We start from the raw sequence: 17,269 nt of genomic DNA on the forward strand, positions 1-17,269 counted from the left end.
TGAGACAAATTTTGACCGAGTCCAAAGTGCCTTCCTCAGATTTGCAGAGATTCTTTTACATTTTATGATATCCAGAATTCAAAATACATTGCTGCTCTGCCATTTCACATAAAAGCATCAAGGGGCTGAATGGCAGACTCCCACTCATGCTCCCGTGGTGGAGAGTTTGCAAGCTGCACCCCCAGCAGACTCGTTCATGCCAGTAGGAAACCTGACCAAGAACTGATATTTAGGAGAAAGATGAGCATTCTGTGTAGTTTGCAGGTACATTGCACTCATCCCATCTGACAAATGAATCACCTATTGATGTCAATTTTCTCGGCCTAGATACAAAGAACAAAACCACAGAATACAACATACCCAACAAATTCTAATGGTCCTCACAGCCGTGAGCACTATGTATATGAGCAGCCTGCCTCTACCTCCTCTTAGACAACTATGGGAGCATACAATAAGAATGTTAACATTTGCAAGGCATCAGAACACCTTGATCAGAGGCAAGAATGACTCACTCTATGTAGTCTGCAAATAATGTCTCAACTAACAACATAATTACAGTAACTGTTTCAATGTTTTGAATGCCCTTTACAAATTATCAAGTACTGTTTACAATGTGCATAGATCAATAGGTTTTTAGCCGTGCCAGCGGAGACTGCGGACGGTTTTACACTATGTGACAATAAAATTTTGGAATGATGTTAGTATGAATGATTTCCTTGTGAAGGCATATATTTAGTGTAGTGCCAGGCACATCTTAGCATTCAAGGACTCCACAACCTTCAGCTAAATACTGTTAAGATCAGTAAACCCATGCAACAATGTAATGCTGCATGGATCCTTCTCCAACTCCTTGGGTATGGCTGTCCTGTCACTTTGCAGTTTACTCTTAGAGTCCTCATCATCTTGAGTTCCATGTTGTTGCCTAGCATTGAACCTTGGTTCTCTTGCAGAACAGGTGTTACGTTTGCTGCCTGGAAAGCACGCAAGAAGTTCTCTTTGAAGTTGCACACCAGTTAAACACAGAAATCCAGGCATCTCTTTTAAAAAAACAGTATAGTCTGTCATTGAAATAAGAGTGGAGTCATTTACACCCTGAACCTAGTGTAAGTAAACTTTGTGGAGAAACCCACTGTCATCTGTGCTTGTGAGGATGCACTTGAGGGAAGGCAATGAAGTCAATGGCCTTGCAAAAGGGCATCAGTATAAGCATCGATGCAGTAGAGAGCAACGCTTTAAGAGATTGGAGTTCTTCCCATACTGCTGGAATAGTGACAGGAATCCCAAACCTGTGCTCCAGCCACCATTTCTTTTACTCGTTATAAATTCAGGACTCAAAATCTAGTCTAGTATCAGAGAGCTCCAAAGAGCTAATTTAAATATCCTGAAGGTACTAGAATCCAAAAAAAAGTCACTGCCAATACCAACCCACTGGGTCCACATTTGCACAGTTCATTTACTAGATTATGACAAACCTCAATGTGATTTACTCACTTACATGTGACAGAAAACTAAACTGTACTTTTCAAACAGATTAGCTATCCTATCCTAGTAGCAGAAATTTTGATCTTAGTTTTTTGACACACATTAGGTTTGCTATTTTTAAGTAGACAAGAAGCTTCCTTTGTACATTAATGTGTAAAATCAAGACATCCAAAAAAACTGAATGGGAGCGTAGAGCTTCTAAATACCATGTCAAATTGTAATTAGGATATTTGAAGGCAAAATTCCCATAATTCCATTCAAACAGTCATTTCAGAACATGCAAAAGACTTTTCCAATTGGAACAGTTGTGAGCCAGATGAATAAGTTGAATTCTGGGGATTTACGAGCCTCAAATCTCAAGTGACACTATCTGCTTTCAGCTTATATCAGTTCCCAATTATCTGCTCCAAACAATTCAATGAATTAAGACTCTATCAAGTGCTCCACTAACCTCTAACTAGATCTATCGCGCTTGCATAAGGTAATGCTAATTAACAGGGTAGTTCAGGTGATTAACACTGCTGCCTCACAGAGCCACGGCCCAGATTTGATTCGAATCTTGGGTACATGTCTGTGTGGAGTTTGCACATTCTCCCAGTGTCTGCTTGGGTTTCCGCCAGGTGCTCTGATTTTCTTCCACGGTCCAAGAATGGTGGAGGGAAGGTGGATTAACCGCGGTAAGTGCCAGGTTATGGGGATATGGTGGGGTGGTGACCTGGGTGGGATGCTCTTTAGAGGGTCGATGCAGACTCAATGGGCCAAATAGCTTCTACCTGCTTTGCAGGATTTCTAATTCTATACTTGTAGGCATGTCACAACCGGTAGTTGGTCAGCTAAGCCATAACCTACAGGTCTCTACTAGTAAACTGCAAGATCTTCAGCACAAAATTTATTGTTATTTTTAAACACATTAATTATTGCCTGGTTCCCCATACAACATGGTTTAAAATACCCAACATGTAACACTTGGACAAGAATTTTACATGTAACATTGCATTATTCAAAAAAACACCAACATGCTTTGAGATTTATATAATTAACATTTCAAGTAGTGTTATCTAATGAATACAATGTTAAAGTGATTATGTTCAGACACCATCGAAAAATAAATACCAATCTTTAAATACAAACAATTTAAGTGACTTCAATATAGTTAACTGCATAAAAAGACAGCAGACCTAAAATATACAACACAGAAATTACTACTTGCCCCCAGTTACTTCCAAAGGTCCGTTAGATTTCCGCAGCTCTTTCACAGTATCCACAAACTCCTTTCCACCCATTTTCTCCAAAGCATTACCTGAAATTACAAATTATTCTTAAAAATATATTGTCAGCGGTAAAGTGAAATCAACCTCAATAGAAGGGTCAAGCTATAATACAAGTTCCACTTCCACCTCCACCACTTGAATTACAAACTGAATTCCCAGAATTACAGACTGCTGGAGACTCTCACAGGGAACTAAGATATCATTAATGAGTGAACAGTATGACAGAATACTTTTGTGCAGTGCTACGTTGGACAATTTATAATCTTTTAACATGAACAAGGGAAAGTTTCTTCCAGCATCCCTCTGATAGTGAATACATTTGCACTTTAAAGCTTAATACATTTTGGGTGCAATAACTGCACTGTGTGAAAAAAGAAGAAAACATGTCCATATATTTTTTCACTTCTTTTAGATGTAGGTTCAGTCCATTTGGGAATGAAATGATTAATGAAGGTCAAACAAATGTATTACTTGAAATATATGATTATTATATTCTTGCAATAGGAATCAATATTATTAAAATTATGGAAGCTGGTACAGTAACTGCGCTCTATATCTCCATAATAAGGGTTTCACTTGACAAATTTGAAGTAATATCTTGTTAAAAACAAAAGCTTGGAGTAACATCTAGTTTGTAAAGATGCATTGGGAAATCAGTTGGCTCTGTACATTCAGATTGCAATTCTGCTTGGAGATTTAGTTAATAGGCTGGAGGGGAGGGGTCGCACTGTCCTCTGACAGGAAAGCAGGTAGAAGACAGAGCTCAAGGTTATTCACTCATCGAGTAATAAGGCTGATGCTCATATCATCACTGGCGAAAAATTAACTTATGAGGGCACTGTCTACACTAAATGTTAATTTGGAGTCTATCAATAGATCAAAATATATTAATGAAACCTGGACCAGCAGAACCAAAGTTCAGAATATTATCATGAAATTGACATTTTGGCTCTAAAATCAGTGGTTTGTGATTGATAAATTGTAATGTAATTACAATATCTTTTTATTTGTAAGATCCATAATTGCCACTGAACTGCTGCTCAAATATAGGCAGGATGAGCAGGCTACAGCAATCCATTGCTACATGATCCTACTTTTCAAAGTATTTTTGCAAACTAGGGATATTCTTAATTACTTTAAATTAAAATTAAATTTGTCAAAAGGACTACAATGGAAAAGTATGTATCGATTAGACAGTTTCAATTAGAAGAGACACAAATTAATTGGAAGACAGTTCTTAAAAAAAAACTGACTGGATCAGAGAACCTTACAATGATAACTTTAACCTAAATTTTGTATTTCAATGCTTCCAATCTATTTTGGGTATACTAATATGAATACAGCAAGTTAACCCAAATATATCTAACAGATTTCATGAAGTGGCTGAAATCTCTCAACTAACCAACTGTTTACTGCAAGACCCCAGAGGGAAAAACATACCTACGTCCTCTTTCAGATCTATTTCAGCATTTGTTGGGTTAATGATGCATTCAACTTTAATTGAACCAATGTTGCTGATTTCACTCTGAGTCAAAGACAGCTGGAAACAAAGCGAAGTTTGAGTAAACCACTTGTAGGACAAGTAGAGAAATTAACATTTCATTATTAATTTAATTCACTTTAAACCACACCAACTGTATTCATTTAATTGTAATGATTAATCTAAAATTATGGTATTAACTGTAACAAATGTAGATTTTAATACTTTAATATCATGTGACTCTCTAAGCTTATGTGACAAAGGAATGCACTATGGGATTTTAAACAGAATGAAGGTAACAAAGTGCCAGAGTATCCTGTTGAGTTAATTTACATTTTACAGACAGACTTTGAGAAAATGCAACCTTCCAAGGCTGAATACTGTGAGTTAACAGTTTCCCACCTCATTTAATCTTTATTGGCCAACAGCAAAGGCAGAAGAGAAGTTAACGGAGAAAGAAACTAGTGTGCACTGCACTGGCTTTGTTTTAATTTATGGTAGATGAGGAACAGTTAAATGTGATTCTGAATGTACGATCAAGGAACCAGAGTAGGCTATTAAACCTTTCTAGCCTGATCCACCATTCAATAAGATAATGTTGATCTGATTTTAACCTCAAATCTACATTCCTATATATCCACAATAATCTTTCACCTCCTTCACAATCAAGAATCTATTTACTTCTGCCTTAGAAATATTTAAAGATTCTGCATCCAGTGCCTTCTGAGCAAGGGAATTCTAAACAGGCTCAACCCTGAACTCAATTTAATCCTTGTATTCAGGTTAGCTTTGTAATAATGTGTGTTCAGGTTTGCAAATGTAAAATTTTTAGAATTTTAGGACCTCAGAACAATGCACATACTAATAACAAAAAGGAGAGCCAATTTTCAGATAGCTAGTTAGAAAAATTAAAGAACATGGGATGGGGTAACGTGCTGGCATGAATTCATGATTAGACAGACAGAAAACAGATTAAAAACAGGGGGTCATTCTTGGGAGGAGCAGGCTGTGACTAGCGGGGTACTGTATGGATCAATACCTGGGCCCCAGCTGTTCATAATATATATCAATGATTTGGAGTTGGGGAACCAAACGTAATATATCCAAATGTGCAAATGATACAAAGCTAAGTGGGAATGTGTTGTGAGGAAGATGTAAAACTGCTTTATGAAAATTTGGACAGACTTAGTGAATGGGCGAGAATGTTGAAAATAATTTGGTAAAATATTAGGCCATCCACTTTGGTAGTGAGCAACATATGCAGAAGATTTCTTAAATGGTAAATGGTTGGAAAATATAAGTGTATAAACAGACAATGAGCCATTGGAGATAACATGCAAGTGCAGAAAGCTATTAGGAAGGCAAATGGAATGTTAGCCTTTATTGTGAGGGGATTTCAGCACACAAGTGGAAAAGTCTTGCTCAAACTATTTTCTAAGCAACCCGTTCAGAGATGTTATTACACACTTCTGGAGCAGGTGGGACTTGAACCCAGGCCTACTCGTACCACTGTGCTAAAAGAGGATCCAAGTCTTGCTTCAATGGTATAGGAGCTTTATTAGACACACCTGGAGTACCGTATGCAGATTTGATCTCCTTATCGCAGGAAAGATATTCTTGCCATTGAGGGACTGAAATGGAAACTGACCAGATTTGTTCTCAATTTGGCAAGGCTGTCTCATGAAAAGAGAATGGGCAAACTGAGCCTACATACTCGAGGTGTGTTAAAAGAATGAGAGGTGATCTCATTGAAACTTACAAAATACATAATGGGAAAGACAGGGTGGATGCAACTAAAACATTTCCCCTGGCTGGGAAGTCCATAACCAACAACACAATTAAAAAATAAGGGGAATACCACTTTGGTTTGAGATGATGCTAGAACCCTTGCTGATTTTTAATTGTTTTTATTTCTGTTTATTTTAATTTTGGTTTGCAGCTGTGAACTGGGAACTGTTAGCTAAAGATGACTTTTGGACTGTGGTTATAACTTGAGTTTAAAGGAATATAGAAGAGGCATATGAATAAAGGAAAAAAAAATCAAATAAGCTTTTATTTATTTGTGAGGCCAGGTATGGAAGTTTAATTATTTCCTTGCTGATTCCTGATCAAAAGGTTCTGCAGACTCTTCATCATAAGGGAACCAGATTATGTTTAAACAGATACTAAGTTAGCTATTAATGAGGTCAGTACCTGGAAAGCGGTGCCAGTAAGATCTTATGCTCAAGCAGATGTTGAATGATAATTAAGACCTCGTGGAGGAGATGCTCAGTCTGTCAGAGAATGGTCAGAGTTTGAATTGGGTTTTGGGCTGTGTTTTCAATGAGAAGGAATCTGGCTGTTGATACAACATGAAGATTTGAAAGCTCCCTGTCTATTAGCAGCTCTTGGAAAGGTCAGAGAACGGAAAACGAAATTAAATTATTCCTTTTAGCTGAGTGAATTGTAAAGGGTGATCCTGATCGACATCTTCAGAAAATCAACCACAGAAACAACCATCGATGCCTGTGCAACAATGCATCCAGAAAACCAGTTAGGTAATCTGGCTAGTTTTGTCATTTTCTCTTGTGATTTAGCCCTTAACTGTGCTTGTTTGTCTGTCTGTATTTTGTGTGAATGGGGCTGAAAACAAAGGTTTATGGATTTTAAGCCAAGGCCAGTTAGATCACTTTGTTGCTCAATTCTGCTCAACTAAAAAGTTATTGTATCGTTAATAAGTTGCTGAGTCTTTTGTTTAAGCTACAATCTGGTTTCCAGAATTGATTATTTGCAAAGTATATGGATGGTTATTCAAATTGTCTAATTAGGAATCACCATTATTTGAAGGGTGCAGCTTTACTGTGTTGTGAACACAAATTTTGATTTGGTTCAGCTGCTTGTCTCCACATCATAACAATCAGGAGAGATGCTTTTAGTCAGAGGGCTACAAACTTATGCAATTCTCTACCAAATAGGGCTGTGAAAGCTCAGTTTTTAAGTATGTCGAAGGTAGAGATTCAGAGACGGTTATACAGGTGAAGTGGATAAAATGCATGTGTGTTCCAATAGCCACAATTCGATTGAAGGGCAGGCTTGAAAGGCCGACTGGTCCACTGTATTTCCTACTGAAAGTGTACAAGGAAATCTCACTACTTTTCTTTTTTTAACACTTTCTATATACCAATTGTTTCATATTAGTTCTTTGTGAACTATAACAAACCTTTGCACTATATCCTCAGTCTTGTTAAAAATAAGAAATTCAATCCAGGCACCCACAACCACAAAGAAAAAGGGAAAAAAAACCTAACAAATGACCCCTAAGAAAGACGAAACGATCAATGCAAAGTCTTTGATTTAATAGGAACTTGCACTAACTAAGCAAAAACTGAATATCAAAAATATCAATCATTGCGCCCTGACAGCACACGTTTCCTTACCTTAAACAAATAAACAAAGAAGGTATCATGAACTACCATCTTACCTTAAAGTGAAAGTAGTAATAATAATAATAATAAACCAAAGAGGAGATGAGCCTGTGAATAACTATCATCTCTTAAGGAACCAGTTAGGAAATAATAGAGGTAACACTGGAGAATGTCCATAACCTTAAGAACCAATTAGAGGTTGGTTACACACCCTTCTAACAATACGCCTGGCCTCACCCAGGGCAATCGTTATGTTAAGACCTATTGGATCGTGACATTTACCGTGGCTTGGAAGGAGATAACAAACGGCAGATTTGAGAGACCAAGGCACACGCCAAATTTGAAACTGAAGTTGTTTTGCTGCCCATATTGGGAGCAGGAGACCCAGCATTTTGCAAAGTGTCAACCAGAGCCCTAAGGTAAACTAGAATGCAAAAGCTGTACTACACCTGTCAACTCTCAGCCCTGTTTTGCTAGGCATAACTTAAGTAAAGCTTTCCAAGTTATTGCACCAGACTGTCTACATTGCCTTATTGGTTAAAGTCTTAAAATGAACAAACAAATATTGGGATTTAAATTTAAATTGTAACCCAGCATTTACATAAACTGCATTAATAGCAACCATTAAAATCAAAACACGAGCAAATGGTTCTAATCTGATTTCAATTTATATATAATATGTTAAATCAACACATTAATAGGCAATCTTCATGCAAAGTGATAATATTATTACAAAAACAAATATATTGTACACTGAACAGATGCCTGTCCAGATTTTTGGGTTAATTCAAATCAATGTACGGTAAATAGAAAAGTCCTGGGCAAAAACTGATGTAGAGAGAGATCTGGGTGTTCAGGTCCATTGTTCCCTGAATGTGGCAGCACAGGTCAATAGTGGGTCAAGGCGGCATACGGCATGCTTTCCATCATCGGATGGGGTATGGAGTACAAGAGTTGGCAGATCATGTTACAGTTGTAGAAGACTTTAGTTCGGCCACATTTAGCGTACTGTGTACAGTTCTGGTCACCACATTACCAAAAGAATGTGGATGCTTTGGAGAGGGTGCAGAGGAAGTTCACCAGGAAGTTGCCTGGTATGGAGGGCGCTAGCTATGAAGAAAGGTTGAGTAGATTAGGATTATTTTAATTAGAAAGTCGGCGACTGAGGTCTACAAATCATGAGGGATATAGACAAGGTGGATAGCAAGAAGCTTTTTCCCCCCCCAGAGTGGGGGACTCAACTACTTGGGGTCATGAGTTCAAAGCGAGAGGAGGAATGTTTGTGTGATATGGGAGAATTTATGTTTATGGGAAATATGTGTGGAAAGTTCTTCACACAGAGGGTGGTGGGTGCCTGGAACGCTATGCCTGCGGAGGTGGTAGACGCAGACAGGATAGTGTCTTTTAAGATATATCTGGACAGGTACATGGATGGGCAGGGAGCAAACAGATACAGACCCTTAGAAAATAGATGACAGGTTTAAACAGAGGATCTCGATCGGCGCAGGCTTAGAGGGCCGAAGGGCCTGTTCCTGTGCTGTAATTGTCTTCGTTCAATAATGTTACAAATTTTACCTTCTGCCCCAGGAAAAGGCTTTTTGTGGAAAGAATTGTGAATCCTTCACCAGGTACATCATCTGATGTGGAACTGGATGCTCCTTCCTTATTTTCTGCCCGTTTACCCTGATTTAAAAAAGTGTTGGAAAAATTACATTTTTTGTTGATTAAATAATACAAACTTACCAACTACCTAAAAGTCAGCCATTTCAAAATTACCCAGTTTTTGCTCAATAAACTGGTCTAGTTCCAGTACTTGTATTACTGAGTGTTCCCAAACTTGATTCACCTCCACCCACCCACCCACCACCCTTCGGTTTCCTTATTTCATTTCCACAGCATCTAGATTCTTTTTCTCAGGACGTGTTTTCATTTTGTGATTCTGCTCAACAAGAGAAACATACTCCCACGTTTCAGAGGAGTCTTCACTTGGAGCTTTTCTCAGTGGTTCTCTACCAGGGATTAGGGTGAAATGCTGAAGAATGTGACATGGCTCCACCAGCCTCAAGCTCACTACCACATTTGCAGCTCTGCCTAGGGAAGGTGATCAGGTCCTCGAGACTGCTGCTGCACTTGCAGTACAACACTACTAGCGATGGATATCCTAGGCTTGACAGCACTGGTCAGAAGCATCTACTCTCAGGTTCAAGTCGATCCCAATCTCTTTAGAATTTACTTGAAGATGTTTATTATATTGAAGATTTTTAAAGTTTCAGACACTATGCAGACTGGACATCCAAAAGTTAGCTTGACCAGCAGAACCAATGAGCTTTGCAGAGTCAGGAAGGAAATCCAAGTGGAGTGAAACATATGGTGAGTGAGTATATAGTTGTGACTTTGGAGGCAGTGAGGGAATTTGGTGCAAAGGAGAAGTGCGTTTCAGACTCAGTTTGTGGGGTTTTTTTAAAATGAAAACAGGATAAATTCATTCCCAGAATCGGGGAATCAACACCAAAGTAAGTGATAGCCCAGGAAAACTGCATTAGTCAATAGTAGATGCTAATTTGACTATTTACAATAAGTGTCTCTCAGAGTGAAGGTAAATAGGACAAATATTTACAGATTAACTAAAAGACCATTAGGTAATTAAAAGAAAGGGTAGAGAGGGGGTTAGCAATCTAATTTCAGGTACAGATAAGGGACAACTATGAAAAAAGAAGTAGTGGTCGACGCAGGACTGAGGGTGTTGTACTTAAGCACATCAGTATACCATTGAAGGTAAATTAACTTGTAGCACGGATTGAAATTGGCAGGTACAATGTTGTGGGCATCCAAAAGATGTGGTTCTAAGGGGATCATGGCTGAGACCTAAAAATCCAAGGATACGCAGCCTACCGAAAGGACACAGTGGCTCAGTGGTTAGCATTACTGCCTCACAGTGTCAGGGGCCCAGGTTTGATTCCACCCCAAGGCAACTGCGTGGAGTTTGCACATTCTACCCCATGTCTACATGGGTTTCTGTTGGGTGCCACAGTCCAAAGATGTGCAGGTTAGGTGAATTGGCCATGCTAAATTGCCTATAGTGTTCAGGGGTATATAAATTAGGCATAATAGCCATGGGTAATGCAGTCTTAGAGAGAAAGCGTAGAGGATTCGGTCTGGGTGGGATGCTCTTCAGAAGGGCGGTGTGGATGTGTCGGGCCAAATGGCATATTTCCACAATGTAGGGATTCTATGACAGGCAGATGGGCAGGATTGACTTGTTAGTAAAATAAAAAAGGAAATGAAATCAAAACAATAGCAACAAGCGATATAGCATTGGTAGCCATAGAGTCTGTGTGGACACAGGTTAGGAACCGCAAAGGCAAAAAAGACACTGACGGGAGATAGGTACATACCTCCTAGCATTGGGCAGAAAGTAAATCAGGCAATGGAGAAGGAATGTAAGTACTATTACAATAATCATGGAGGTCTTCAATTGTAGGTAGATGGGGAAAATCAAGCTTGTGGCAGATCCCCAGAAAATGAATTCATGGGATACCTACAAGATGGGTTTTGGTGCAACTTATCGTAGGACTGAATACGAAACAGGCAATTCTGGATTTGGTGATGTGTAATGAAACAGATTTGGTTAGAGAGCTTAAGGTGAAGGAATCCTTAGGGGAAGTGACCACAATACGGTAGAATTCACTTTGTAGCTTCAGGAGAAGCTTGAATGTTACGTTACAGCATTACAATTGAGTAAAAATAACTAGAGATACAAGGTAGGAGCTAGCCAGAGGTGATTGGAAGAAAGCCGAGCAGCGAAGACAGCGGAGTAACGACAGCAGGAGTTTCTGTGGGTAATTTGGGGGAGACAGCAGAAATTCAGTCCAAGAAAGAATCACATAAAGGGGAGGATGAGACAATCATAGCTGAAAAACGTAGTTAGGGACCGAACAAGAGGAAAAGAAAACGCATGCAATGTGGTGTAGTGGAAAGCTAAAGGATTGGGAACCCTTTAAAAACTAGCACAGCACAACTGAAAAAAAAAGAAATTGTGGGGTGGGAGCGGGGGAGATTAAATATGAGAATAAGCTAGCTAGTAAAAGGAGGATATAATAATTATTTTAAAAATATATAAAAACAGGTAAGAAAGAAGGAAGAGTCGATATTGGATCAGTGGAAATAACGCTGGAGAAATGGCACTGGGGAACAAAAATAGCGAAAGAACTGAATAGATACCACACATCAGTCTTCACAGTGGAAGACACCAGCAGCAAACCAGAAATTCAAGTCAGTGGAACAGAGATGAGCTTAGTGACCATCACTGAGGTGGTGGTGCTGGGAAGGTAAAAGGTCTGAACACTGAATAAATCACCAGGATCAGATGGATTACATCACATTGTTCTGAAGGAGACAGTGGAGAAGATCATCTAGGCATTGGAGGAGTCACGGAGGGTCCCAGAAGTCATTATTAAAGAAAGAGATTGCATAGTACTTGGAAATGCATGGTGAAATAGGGATGAGTCGGGAAGGGTCACCGGACCCGAAAAGTTAACTCTGAATTTTCTTCACGATGTTGCCAGATCTGCTGAGCTTTTCCAGCAACTTGAGACAGCACACTTTTGTAATGACTAACAAATCTGTTTGAATTCTTTAAAGAAAGTAACAAACAAGTTAGAGAAAGAACTGCGACTGAACATGATCTATTTGGACTTCCAAAAGGCCTTTGACAATGTCCCACACAAGTGGCTGCTGCTAAATACGATAAGGTCGCATGGTGTTAGGGACAAAGTATTGGTATGGATAGAGGATTGGCTGACTGGCAGAACAGCAGAGAGTGAGGATAAAGGGGTGCTTTTCAGGATGGCAGCTGGTGACTAGGGGCATTCTGCAGGGATCAGTTTTGAGACTACAAATATTCACATTATACCATAACAATCTGGATGAAGGAACAGAGGAACACTGTTGCTAATTTCACAGGTGACACAAAGATAAGTGGAGGGTCAGGTGGCATTGTGGCTGCAGAAGGATTTGGACAGGCTAGCAGAGTAAGCAAAGAAATATCAGACAGAGTACAATATGGGAAAGTGAGATGCTTTGGTAGAAAAAAAAGTGATCAAATGGTAGAGCAGATTCAATAGGTCAAATTGTCTAATTCCGTTCCTATGTTTGGCACCTCAATGCCAAGATTGTTAGATTCAAAATATTCTACATTTACTGATATTAGAATGAGTATTTGTCATAAAAGTAATGTGCTGCTTTTGTCAATGCAATTAAAAGTAATCATCTTGCTTTTCTGTACCATTCATGTCAATAAGCACTTTTAATAAGAGAGAGGCGATCGTGTAGTGGTAATAGCACTCGATTAACAATCTAGGAACCCTGATAATACAGAGGATCCAGGTTCAAGTCCCACCAAGCAAATGTTAGAATTTGACTTTAAAAAATAATTCTGGAATTAGAAGTCTTAATGGTGACCATAAAATCATAGTTATTTGTCATAAAATCCTATTTGGTTCGGTTAGGAAAGAAAATCTGTTGGCATTCCTGGCCTACATGTGACTTCAGACTCACAGCTATGTAGGTGACTCTTAATGCCCTCTAATCAAAAATTGCTAACACATCTCAACTGAATGAAACTAAACAGACCTAATGATAATGCAATCTAGGCATCAGAAACAATAACAGCAAACTCAGCTGTAATCTAGCAAAATCTTCCTTAACAACATCTGGGGATGTGTGCCAGAATTGGGAGAATTGTTTCAGAGATTGGTCAAGCATCAAGCTGACGGTGATGCTCTCAGAATCATACATGACAAAGTCCCACACATCACTATGACCATCCTTGATTTGTCCTGTACATTCAGTACAACAGACCAAAGTGGCATACAGTTAGTAGTAGTCCAGCAAGTCATCAAAACTGACTCTGGTCAAGCAAGGGCAAGGAATCCTTTGCTGATTACCACGTTAAGACACAGACACCCACAGTACTTCTCATGTTGAACACCATCTGGAAGCACCAAGGATGGCCAGAGTGCACAATGTACTTTGGGTCTCTGGACTTCAATGTCTACCACCAAAGTGGCCCTGCAGCTCCACTACTGCAAGAATTAATTGAATCCTAAAGCATATAACTACTAGTGAGGTTTTACAGCAGGTGGTGCTAGGCAAATACACTTGATCTCATCCTCACCAATCTGTCTGCCACAGACGCATCTGTCCATGGCAATAATATTAAGAATGATCACCATACAATGGAGATGAAGTCCAGTCATCACAATGAAGGTACCTTATGTAGTATTGTGCAGCATTGCTAAATAGGGCGGGTGAATAGATCTAACAGCCCACAACCAAAAATCTTAGGAGGCCATCAGCAGTAGAATTACCTGGTCTTTAGTAAAGCCCTTGACAAGGTTTTGCATGGTAGGCAAATTGGATTGGATCACATGGGATTCAGAGCTTGCCAAGTGGATACATAATTGGCTTGACAGTAGGGGATAAAGGGTGGTGGTGGGAGGGTTGTTTTTCGGACTGGAAGCCTATGACCAGCAGTGTTCCACAAGGATCGGAACTGAGCCACTTTTGTTTATCACTTAAAAAATGTTTTATATGAGACTTTAGGAGGAATGGATAGTAAATTTGCTACTACAGTGGAAAATAAAAGTTATCTAAGATTACAAAGTGACCTTGATCAATTGAGTTTGTAGGCTGAGGACTGGCGAATGGAGTTTAATTTGGATAGATGCAACGTTTAATATTTTGGTAAAACAAAAGACAGGACTTATACAATTAATGGTAGGGCCTTGGGTAACTTTGTAGAACAGAGACACCTAGGGGTTTAGGTACATAATTCTTCGAAATTTGTGTCACATGTAGACTGGGTGGTTATGATGGCATTTGGCACACTTGCCTTCATTGCTGAGAACTTTGAGCATAGGACTTGGATGTCACGTTGAGGTTGTACAGGATGTTGATGAGGTTTCTTCTGGATTACTGTGTACAGTTCTGGCCACCATGCCACAGGAAGGATATTATTAAAATGGACAGGGTTCAGAAAAGATTTACTAGGATGTTGCCAGAAATGCGAGGTTTGAGTTATGAAGATAGACTGGAACTTTACAACTGGAATGTAGGAGGTTGAGAGACGACCTTAGAGGTTTATAAAATCACGAAGGGCCTAGATAAGGTGAATACCAAGAGTCTTTTCCCCAGGGTGGGTAAGTTTAAAGGAAAAAGATTTAAAAGAGGACAGATGGGGCACCTGTTTTTCTTAACAACAGTGGTTCATACGTGGACTGATCTGCCAGAGGAACAGGTGAATGCACGTAAAGTAACAACATTTAAAAGACTTTTGGGTAAATACATAAAAAGAAAAGGTTTGCAGGGCTACAGGCCAAACATCAGCAAGTGGAACTAGTTTGGATTGGGAACATGGTTGTGTGGACTGACAAAGGGTCTGTTTCCATGCTGTATGACTATGACTGTACTCCACAACGTTTGCAACCATTTCACTCAGCATATCCCCATTCTACCGTTACATTCACGACAGGGAGAAGTGTCAATGAAGACAGCATGTCAGGAACACCATCAGGCATACAAAAAATAAAGGTGCGTCGACCTGAAGGCATAAACCTGCTTGAGTGCTGGACATCATAAGCAGTAATTCGTTTGCCAATTTAATACATTCTACGTGATATCAAGAAATGAATGACAGCATTGTATGCTGCAAAGGTTACGGATCCTGAATTTTCTAGCAATAGTACCGAAGACTCCAGAATCTGCCAGACTCCTAACTAAGCTTTTCTACTACAGCTTCAACACTGGCATCTGTGTGCAAGATTGCCCAATTTTTTTTAAACAAACAGCATTACAAATCCAATCTGGTCAATTATTGCCCCATCGGTCTAATCTCAATCATTGGCAATATACATGATTGAAGCGACTGTTGACAGTGACTATCCCAGCGATAATCTACTCACTGGTGCTGTTTGGGTTCTGCCACAGCCTCTGACTTGTTATCACCTTGGGCGAAACAGCTGAACTTCAGAGTTGTGGTGAGATTAACTCCCCTCAACCTCTAGTTAGCATGCAACTGAATGCAGCAAACAGCCCTAGGAAGACTTGACTCAATATGGGGAATTGGGGGAAAACTCTCCACTGGTAACACTTATTCATAGCACAAATAAAGATTGCTGTGGTTGCTGGAGGTCAATCATTTCAGCCCCAGGACACCACTGCAGGAGTTTCTAAGCCCAATCATCTTTAGCTACTTCCTCACTGACCTTCATTTCAACGTAGTGAAAATTTTCATACATGACCCTCATAAGTGAAGATGATTACAGCGTAATGTGTAACACCTCAGATACTGAAGTAGTCTACGTCCATATGTAGAAAATTCCAAACAATATCCAGCTTGGGCTGACAACTGGCAAATAACATTTACATCACAAAACTGCCAGACCATACATCAAAGTGCCCATCCAGCCACACATCAACCTGACTTTGTACTATATCACTGGGTCAAAAGCCCGAAATTCTTTTCTTAACACTACTATGGCTTTTAGACCCTCCAGGGCAATTTGGGACGAGCAATAAATGCTTATCTAGCCTGCAACACTCACATCCTGTGAACAAATAAAAAGCTATTTCTGTATGGCCAATGAATCCTTGTTTAAAATCCAAAGCCAACTTTTTCATTCGAAGCAAATAACATTACTTACCTTTTTACCACTTTTATGTTATGAATCTGATGTCCAGTAGCCATGTGAAATCAACAGATTTTTTTCAACAATTAATGGTAGATTCTCATCTTCCCACACCCCAATAATCCCACTGTGCATTATGTATATTTGGAATGGTATTCTGTGTGTTGCAATAACTGTCTGTGTTTCAGTATGAGCACATAAGCAAATATTATAGGGACAAAATGGTTTACAGTATAACCACAATTGATCAATGTATTCATATTAGTGTTGTCTCTTACAGACCTGTCAACTTTGAATCTCAGGTTTTCCACAAACCTACCTTAATGTTAATTATAACACTTAAACCTGTTCTTAATAATGTGGGAAATAAAAATGTCACTGTGATTAAATTGGGAGCTAGACTACGTAGGGAATATGACCCATACCATCAATGACCTCAGCCTGCTTTTTATAAGTTCCTTCATGGGATGGGTGCTACTAACTAGAATTACGTCATTGCTGTGGGTCTGGAGTCATGTGTAGGCTAGATCCAGAAAAAACGGCTGATTTTCTTCCCTAAAAGGATATTAGTGAACGAGATGGATTTTTACAACAATTAACAATGGTTACAGTGGCCACCATTCAGCTAACACTCTTATTGAAAATTCTTGCTGAATTTAAATGTCACCATCTCCCATGTCTCCAGATCATTAGCCTGGGGTTCAGGATTATTAGGCCAGTGACATTATCATTATGCTGCCACCTGCTGCAATAGGTGATAAGTAGTCTAACCATATTGAAGAGTGCTTTACTGTTGGAACTTTGGTCATTGAAGATATAGTATGCTAAGCTGCTGCAACAATCTTTCCTTACTCCATGTTAAAAATCAAGTAACACTACAAGTTTTTATTAATTGTTGAGTTACCTTCATTAATTTTGGAGAATGAATTTTTAAACTAAATGACA

At 39.2% G+C, this 17,269-nt stretch overlaps 1 protein-coding gene across 3 annotated transcripts in view; it reads right to left on the minus strand.

Moving 5' to 3' along the window:
• Nucleotides 1-17,269, minus strand: part of LOC125467515 (core histone macro-H2A.2) — a 40,737-nt gene that overhangs the window by 7,216 nt on the left and 16,252 nt on the right. For all 3 annotated transcript variants that reach the window (XM_048563479.2, XM_048563480.2, XM_048563477.2), the window contains exons 5-7: nt 9,213-9,320; nt 4,194-4,293; nt 2,693-2,782 (exon numbers count right to left, since the gene is read on the minus strand). In XM_048563479.2, the coding sequence (XP_048419436.1) occupies nt 2,693-2,782; nt 4,194-4,293; nt 9,213-9,320 (298 nt within the window). The remainder of the gene's footprint in view (nt 1-2,692; nt 2,783-4,193; nt 4,294-9,212; nt 9,321-17,269) is intronic.

The sequence above is a fragment of the Stegostoma tigrinum genome, chromosome 37 (assembly GCF_030684315.1).
Source record: "Stegostoma tigrinum isolate sSteTig4 chromosome 37, sSteTig4.hap1, whole genome shotgun sequence".
NCBI classification, from domain to species: domain Eukaryota; kingdom Metazoa; phylum Chordata; class Chondrichthyes; order Orectolobiformes; family Stegostomatidae; genus Stegostoma; species Stegostoma tigrinum.